Source organism: Bacillus rossius (assembly GCF_032445375.1).
Source record: "Bacillus rossius redtenbacheri isolate Brsri chromosome 4 unlocalized genomic scaffold, Brsri_v3 Brsri_v3_scf4_2, whole genome shotgun sequence".
Classification (NCBI taxonomy): domain Eukaryota; kingdom Metazoa; phylum Arthropoda; class Insecta; order Phasmatodea; family Bacillidae; genus Bacillus; species Bacillus rossius.
In genome coordinates, this window is record NW_026962011.1 from 2,305,986 (window position 1) to 2,314,921 (window position 8,936).

At 41.4% G+C, this 8,936-nt stretch overlaps 1 protein-coding gene across 1 annotated transcript in view; it reads right to left on the reverse strand.

The window, feature by feature from the left end:
• LOC134542110 (PDZ domain-containing protein 2-like) overlaps positions 1 to 8,675 on the reverse strand; it is a 388,063-nt gene extending 379,388 nt beyond the window's left edge. Inside the window, exons 1-2 of the mRNA XM_063386060.1 lie at positions 8,572 to 8,675; positions 2,216 to 2,711 (exon numbers count right to left, since the gene is read on the reverse strand). Of these exons, the coding sequence (XP_063242130.1) occupies positions 2,216 to 2,447 (232 nt within the window). The 5' untranslated portion in view covers positions 2,448 to 2,711; positions 8,572 to 8,675. The remainder of the gene's footprint in view (positions 1 to 2,215; positions 2,712 to 8,571) is intronic.
• Between the last annotated feature and the right edge of the window lie 261 nt (positions 8,676 to 8,936).

Here is an 8,936-nt window from a genome sequence, read left to right on the forward strand (position 1 = left end):
GAAGGTTTTTCATTGCCCAAAGTCCTTCAGATAAACTATGGCCCAATCACTGAAGCAGCACAAAGGTAAACGTATTTGGATTCTAGCCTATCGCGAAATGAATCCGCGAAATGTTCAGGTCTCTAGCCATCAGTCGAATGGAATCATTGCATTTCTCACCAGCTATAGCTAATAAGAAAATAAAATGGCACGAAAATTTAATACAGAAATTTAAAAAAAATCCGCGAAACATGAGTGTCTACGTGTTGCACAAGCGGCAGACAATCAGTAGTTTATCATTCCTCGAGTATAACAGTGAGCATAACCAAGTGGTCAATACACCGCGAAATGACTGCGTCTATTATTAGTTGATAGACTAGGATTATTTAGCGAAATCACTTGGCATAAAGATAGACACATAAATGATTCACTTTGGTAACTGGACTTCAGTGATCTTGACACGCCCTTGACAACCCGATCCAGTTGTAAACAAGAAGACGTGTTTACCCAACAACACGTAACCCGCTAAAGGATGTGACCTTGTTATCGACCTAATAGGAGCACGAATTGTTTTGGTAAAAATAAATTCTGAACGCCCATAGTTTGAAATATAAACCTGCGCTAGCTGTTTCTTGTAATTGGCAACCATCTGCAAGAGAAGCCATTCCTTGCCTTATTTGGCCAGGCCATACAGGACGCGTTTGCTTCCGCGGTGAATTCAGGAGGTTGCTGAGCCTATGAGACCATGAGCCAATTTTTGGGGAAAATACAAAAATGAATTCTACATATCTTAATCTCTATGGTCACCAAATATTACCCAGAAATTTTAATTTGTTGTGTTGGTATGAAAAGTTTTATGTAATGATGTTATGAGCCCTTTTTGAAGAGAACCATTTTAATTGTTGAAAGTTTTCAGATAAATAGATTACCTACAATTTTATGTGTTTGTGTATTAATAGTTGTATTTGAAATGGATGAAAGTATGTTGAGTGAACGAAGAACTATTCTGAATTTAGTGGAAAAAAAAAGAGCTAAACATAAGTGTTTTGACCACCAAGAAAACTTTACACGTTGATATCTCAGAACATTGTTTTGGAGCATTGGCCATTATGGCAGCAATCTCAATTATTATGCTTCGTGTGCTGACAGTATACACGCGCCGGAAATATTGTCGACCAATAACGATACACATGCGATTCTACCAGTGGCGGATACAGAAAAATCTCAAAAAGGGGGGGGGGGGGCGCAGCTCTACCTCTTCCACACACTCCCTTGTTACGCCACCTTGGTTGCTTGGATGCAGCCAGAGATCTTTTTCCAAGCTCTATCCGTTTCATTTTCGTCTCGCCCGAATATTAAAGGTAAGTGTATGAATGTGTATTGTATAACATCGGCGGCCGGGTGCGCGCCCTCCCCTTGCCAAGAACCATGCTTGGTGCTGGGCTGCCCTGGTCAAGGAGGGGGCGCGCGCCCCCTGCGCCCCCCCTATGAATCAGCCACTGGATTCTACTGTCTCTTTTAACTCTCAACTACTCTCGAAACAATTTTCGCGAAAAATACGTGGCCTCACCTATGAGTGCTTTCAATGACCTCTAGGACTGACTCCACAATCCCTTACATAAGCAGGCAAATGCCACCTGCTCATTGGTTATTGACTCGTGAGACCTATCAAATGGTATGCTTGCGATTCGATACTTTTTTTGTTGAAGGTTTTTCACTGGCTAAGAGTCCTTCTGATAAACTGTGAGCCAATCACAGAAGCAATCTAATGCATTTATTTGGATTTTAGCATTTCGCGAAATGAAACCAGGATTTATTTTTTCCTGTCTCTACCAATGAGTAGATACAGGAAAAATTCGCGTATTCAGTTACCTCTAGGATAGACTCCAGAGTTCTGTGTATACTTGAGCGATTATCTCCTTGCTCATGGCTGCTGACTCGAGAGTTGTCTAGACCGGGTAGCCTGAGCCTGCTATTCGACACTTCTTTGGCTGAGGGTCTCTCATTGGCTGAAAGTTCTCCAGATAAATCGTGAGCCAATGGCAGAAGCATCACAAAAGGTATAAGTATTTCAATTTTACCACATCGCAAAATGAATCAGAGAATTTTTCCGGTCTCTACCGGTGAGAATTCTAAAATAAAATGCTCTATTATATACGGGGCGAGTTGAGTCTATCCTGGAGTGAAATGAATCGACGAAATAGTCGTGGTCATAGTAGGCGATTAACCGACTCACCAATCTTGTCGAGGTGTCTGTCGCCGGCGGAGGTCCTGGGCCCGGGCGCCGACAGGGTTGACGCCGCGTCGTCGCTGAAGCCGGTGGACGACTGGTCGTCGCCGTCGTCGCCGTCGAGGCGCCGCCTCGGCGTCGGCGGCACGCGCATGCTGTGGCGCAGCGGCGACATGCGCAGCAGCCGCGGCGTCGACGCGTCGAGCGGCTCGTCGGGCGACGCGCCGAACAGCACCATCCTCTCTCGGGGGGAGGACGGCGGAAACACACGAGGCGATGTTGTGTGTGAGTGTCTCTCTCCGCTCGAGACGACGCTACATCCTCTCCCCCCAGACTCGAACACGAGGTGACGGCGCGCCTCTCCCGCACGACGGACCTCCGCGGCTGACGGACGGCGGCGGACGACTGACTGACTTGCAAGGGACTCCCCACTTCCGCCGCGGCGGCTTTCCCTCCCGCGCGCGCCGGGCGACGCGACAGCTGCGCCGCCAAGCGTCGGGCCCTGCAATCACACACGGAGGCGGGCTGCAGACGGGCACGGCTGACGGCACGAAACACGACCGTCAGCACCTGCCGCGTGTACACGCTGTGCGTTGCCAACAGTGGAAAACTAAAGTTAAAGCAGAGGTAGAGGTTGTAAGTCACACGGTTATGCACAGAGGCTTTAGGCGAAGGGACCACTAAATGTAAAATCGGCCCCCAAATCACTAAATATATCATCTTAAATTTGGACAAAAGACTTGTAAAAAATTAATAAAATATTTTATAACGTTATCATTGCGTTTATAATTCACAGAAATCTCAAGAAATCCTTAAAAAAATAATAAAAAAAAGCTATCATTCCCATAAATTAAAGGAAAGCATTTGAAAGCAAACAGCACAAAAAAGTGTTATATTCCTCCTCGCCCCCATATAATTCTGCGTACGATCATGTTTATTTTACAAATTAAATTAAATTTCAAATAATCGAAATAAATTGATCTAGATAATTTGCTGATGTTTATTTTCATTACTCAGTAAAATTAATTATAACTGTCGTCGCAGACTAAGCAAAAAAGGTTAGGGTTCATTTCATTAATGACCGCCTTTTATTTTAGTGCTCTACTGTGACAGGAATCTAAATCATAGCTGCATGAATAACTGAACACGACTAAATGCATGACGGAGATTTCAGTATAAATAATATAGTAATACGAAATCAATTTTTAACAATTCTTTCTTTCACATTAGCATGTTAAAATCTCTACTTCAACCTCGACCAAATAAAGTAAAAACTTTAAAAAAGCAAATAAATATAACAAAATATCGTACATACAAACACTTAGACCAACTAGACAGCATATTTAAAACAACTAGCAGCTAAAATAGTTTCTCATTACCAACTGAAATGTCATTTCCTCAAATCCATGATTCAGTTCTATAAAACAGTTATGTTATACACCATAACAAACAAAACACACTTCCAACGGGAAAAAAAGTTGACGGTATCACTTTATTACAATGACCAAGTTTTATCAAATTGCATAGGCAGTGATCAGTTCTATGTGTTATAGACCATAATTTTGCAAGACATGCTTCAAGGGACAAGAAATATTTTTTTAAGATTTCTCTTAACCTCATTTTACAAGTTTTATCCAATCACATAGGTACATAGTGCTCAGTTTCATTTTTATTTATTTATTTATTTATTTTTAACTGTAACAACACAAGGCTTGCTCAAATGGACAAACAACAATGGTTTAAGGTTTGTCTCTGCCTAATCGGCCAACTTATAACAACTACGTTTGGCAACACTGCGGGCTTTTGCTGTCGCAGGGGCGAGCATGCGGGAGTTAAGGGGAAAGGGGGGGGGGGGAACGTGGACCGAACAACAGGCGTGTTCCGGTCCACATGCGACACGCAACGCGCCAGCGCGCACGCACACGGTCTCGCGATCTCACGTGACCAGGCAAGTGACTTTTCCCAACGCGGCTTCCTGTATGGAATTTCCAAGGACAAGCAAGCTGCGAATCCCGGATCCGAAAACTGTACGCCGGAGAACATCGACTGTTATCATAAACGCTGTTGATACCCAGAGGTGCCCACCCCCCCCAAACACAATGACTCACCCCCCCCCTAACCTAATGATGCGCACACCCCCCCCCCCCCCGAAATTTTTTATGCCATTTTCTCAATGATTTACTCAATGATTTTATAATATAATACTTTTTTAGTATTATATTTTATCACATTTTGCATTAATCAAAACTAATTTTCTAATAATAATTTTGGTCATATCAGGTAATATTTCCATCCTGAACCGACAGATGCCAAACTGCTTTTGTTGAGGAAAGTGCGGGGTTGCCAATTTGATTTACAAGATCCCTTTCAATTATCAAAGCACCAGAAACGTATTTTCACATTAGAAGCTATAATTATGTAAATAATATATACATTTTTCTCGTCTTTTAACCACCACCCCCCCCCCCTGAAATTTTAATGACGCAGTCTGCGTCGTTACCCCCCCCTTGTGGGCACCCCTGTGATACCAACCAACCAACCAACCAACCAAAATGATAAAGTTGCCGACTGCTGCATTTAACGTACGACCACTGAACATTCCTCAGTGAGCGAGCAGCGAATCTGGCAAAAAATAAATAAATTACGGAAATTAATTAACTATAGTTACCAATATAATTATTTTCAATATTTTTATCTTTCAATTGGAGAACACTAAAAAAATTTATTTGTCTTAACAGTAGCATTCACGTTTGCGAAAATTCCACCGGCTTATTTTTTTTTTTCCCCACGTTAAGCTTCCACACTATTATATTTATTTGTAACATTTAGCCATTTATTGTCTGTGCTAGCATTTGTAGTAATTACGAATTCCCCTTTCCACCAAGTCCGACTGTTCATTTAGCTTAGAATCGCAAGAGCGCAGCTCGCACACTAAAAAATGACAAGCTTGCATTAAAATAAAATAAAAACCTTCATAATCGTAGTTCGTCGTGGATTTTTTTTTTTTTTTTTTAAAAAGATGCCTCGTACTGAAGCGGCCAAAAATAATCCATCTGACATAACAATCAACGAGCAACTTTCGTCTGCGGAATACATTATGCGAGGCAGAGAAAACGAAACAGCCAATAGTTCTAAACCGGTCATGAAATTGTGTCGAAGGAAGAGGAGGGGGGAGGGAAGTATATTCACTGTGCCACCGAAAAGGAAAGAAGAAGAAAAAAGCGGTTCGGTGGAATATAATAATGTTGAATGGAGGGGATGAAGGGGTAACATATGGGAGAGGAACCGGGTCGTACGTCGGCGTAACACTTCCCTGACGGAAGCGCGCGCCACATAACCGGACCAGTAGGTCTTCCGCGCTGGCCGCGGGCTTCAACAGGCAGTAAGTCCTTCCTTCCTTTCCTTCTTTCTTCCTTCCTTTCTTCCTTCCTTCCTTCCTTCCTTCCTTCCTTCCTTTTTGTTAGGCAAACACTTGAATCACAATGCGACGTGCTGGACGCGATGCGAATAAAAAACAGTTTGCCAACGTTCGGCACATCAGTAACGTCAATGCGAAAAAGAAATTCTCGAACGTGTCAGACGTGTCATAGTTAAAAAAAATATATATATATATATATATATTTCTGTCACTATCAGAGATTAGGAAAGTATCCAGATGGAGCATTAGCCGTCAGACGTGAAGCTTTTTTTTTTCTTCAGAGTGTCACATACCAATATGGCGGACGTTTGTCTATATTTTGTGTCAGCTTTTCTAGCATGTTTTATTTAACGACCGTAGTTAAGTCGTTAGGGAAAAAAGGGGGTTGTCTGTAAAGTCGGTTTACGGACGATAATTTTACGTGATAACGGCATAAGAAAACATTGATGAAAAATTGCATACTTTTTAATTTTCAAATATTAATTACAGTTTTTGCAAATTTAATTTCAATAATTTGTTTAAATATAATCACGAACAATTAGTTAAAAAGCCCGCCTTAACCTGTTTGATATTATATAAGATTTTCTCGCACGGTGATTGGCCGGTTCTTGCACGCTCGGCTCAGGCGGAACGTGGCAATTTTTCGTGCGTACAGCCGGCGTTCATCGATTTATAAGACGTTATCACGTCAAAAGTTAAATCAAAATATTACCGTTTAATATGTTTATATATAAAAAGTCTGAATTGAACCTTCATATTATTTATATGAGTTGAAATTATGGCTGGACGACATAAAACTATATTTAAGATTTTTTTTACTATATGTAGACTCGCACACAATTTTTTGTTCTATACTTAGTACAAAAAACTTTTTGAAGTACGTAATTCGTCTTTAAACCACATGAAGGTTTTGTAACAAACGGCCACCATATTAGTACGTGTAGTACAATGATTTCCCCCTCCCCTTTAGCTTAACCCCCCGTCTCACAGAAATACGCGTTCTCGCACAGTTTATTTTTTTCCGAATGGAAGATGTGAGGCACATTTGTAGTGGCGAAAAACATTTGTCATGTGTAATTGTTTATTTTTGTTTGTCGATCGGGCAAAAATCACATGTTCACAACAACGCGATATTCTGCTGTCGCATTGCGTCCGTAACGCTATTGCGATACCAGCATTAAGTCTCACCGACAACTGCGTCACGTCAAGGGAGTAGCTTACTAAATAATTATGCTTTTACAATTTTGTGTATTTTTTTGCTCGAATTTAGTGTAAGTATTGTTGATAGTTTATGAATAGTTCAATCGATTCAATATGTTTTTATTTTGTTGTCTTAAGATAGTCAGGCTACGATTACATAGCATCTAAACTATGTACTTCGTTATAATATGTTTAACTCAGCAACTGGTTACATTTGTATTTTAAACATGTTCCGATCGGGGCTATTTCTCATTCAAAATCACAGATTTTGTATGTATTTCAGAACGACTGCCAAACCAAGTCGGGCAGCTGCAGAAAAAACATGTAAATACTATACATGAACTTTTTTTTAAGTTAACGGAAAAATAGAATAACTGTGTGGAATGAAATCTCTATGCATGCAATAAATTACCCGTTCTAATGAACACCGAAACGTAAACAAGAATTTCAATCGTTTCGAACTGTAAACAATCGTACTCCATCCCAAGCACATTCTTCTCAATCAAGAAAATATTTTTCAAATATGCCTACTCAAGGGCCCCGCCTACCCGGGCACACATACAGTGTGCCGAGCTTCAGAAGATACCACGCGATTTGAAAACTGCTTAAGATACCAGAATGGTGTCTGTTAACGAAAAGCTTTTAAGAATACGCTGATGGCGGATGAGTAGTTCTGTTTCCGTAATTAGTTTTTAAACTGTATTTTCAAAAGACAGAAAATGACTCAAACGAGTGTTTTCTGAATAATTTTAAGGCATGAAACATCCGGTATAGATGCTTGAAGGCACACAAGGGACTCACTTTTTATCTTCATTTCTCCACTTTCTAATGTTATAGTTTCAGCTCAAATCTCATAGTCGTCCTGTGCACAACGAGAAGACTGAGCATTTCAGAGCCTTGCGCTTAAAGGCGATAACGCAATAGAAGCACCAGCGAGCGTCGCTCTTATCACACCGTCTCACAAACAGTAATAACACAAATAAATACCTGAATAGGCGGGCCCCCTTAAAGTCAAATTTATATTCCAACTCTAGCATGCACTGAGAGCACGTCTTGTGGTGTTTTTTTTCTTTCGAATTAACCGTTTTTATTGGCCTTTGCCGTGAAACTCTTTGGTGTAACGAAGAAAACCTTGACCTACGACCCCCCCCCCCCCCCCTTCATCCTAACCGCTTTCCATCCTCTCACTGGCACAGACGCTCTATTAACTGCACGCGCGAGTCAGTAACCAGTAATTGCTGCAATTATGAATCGTGAGCTCTCCAACAGGAGACGTAATTAATTGCGTTGACACCTAAATGACCCTTCGTTGTTAGAAGGTTACGGTTTTCGATCGCCGTGTGAGCGAGAGTAAGGAATGGCTACCACCTTTGTTTCTACTCTATTAAAAATTACTATGGACTGAAAAAATACAAGGGTTCAATGACATCTATGACATCTCCATTGTTCTATGTATAACATTTTAAAAATTTTAACCTTAAATGTACGAAGAACATTAATTACGTATTATCCAGGGATCTTCGTAAACTAGTTGTTATCGTCGTAAATTTACGAGTATTATTATTATTATTATTTTAAACGCGAATCTACAAGAATCTCTATTCACCGTCCACGTATTTATGACTGTTTGTTTTCTTTTAATATAAATCTGCAATTTTATTCCAAGCTTGATGAAATTATACCCATTTGACCTTCAAGACAAGAGGATCTGCTTCCACGTTTCGTCACAGGCTCAAAGACTCACCAAGCAAACGGTCGCCTCTCTGGACAGATGACTTCACCCGCACAGAGAGAGAGTTCAGTCAGAAGTTTAAACTGCTTACTGCACAGCGCGCATTCATTCGCTTCATCAACCGCGGTCGAGTCTGCCAAACACACACTGCTCTCTTTCCCGTTCTCCGTAGCCACTCCTCATTTCCCCTCCCTAGGCTACTCATGATCGAGATATCCCCCCTCTCTTCATTCATCGACTCCAAAACACACACACACACGAGTCATATCTTCTTATTTACCTCCTCCCTGGGGCGTCGCCGCCTGACTCTCCGGGCGTCCTTCTTCCTCCTAGGCGAGCGCTCCGCCATGGAGGACGGGCTAGCCGGGATATGGCTG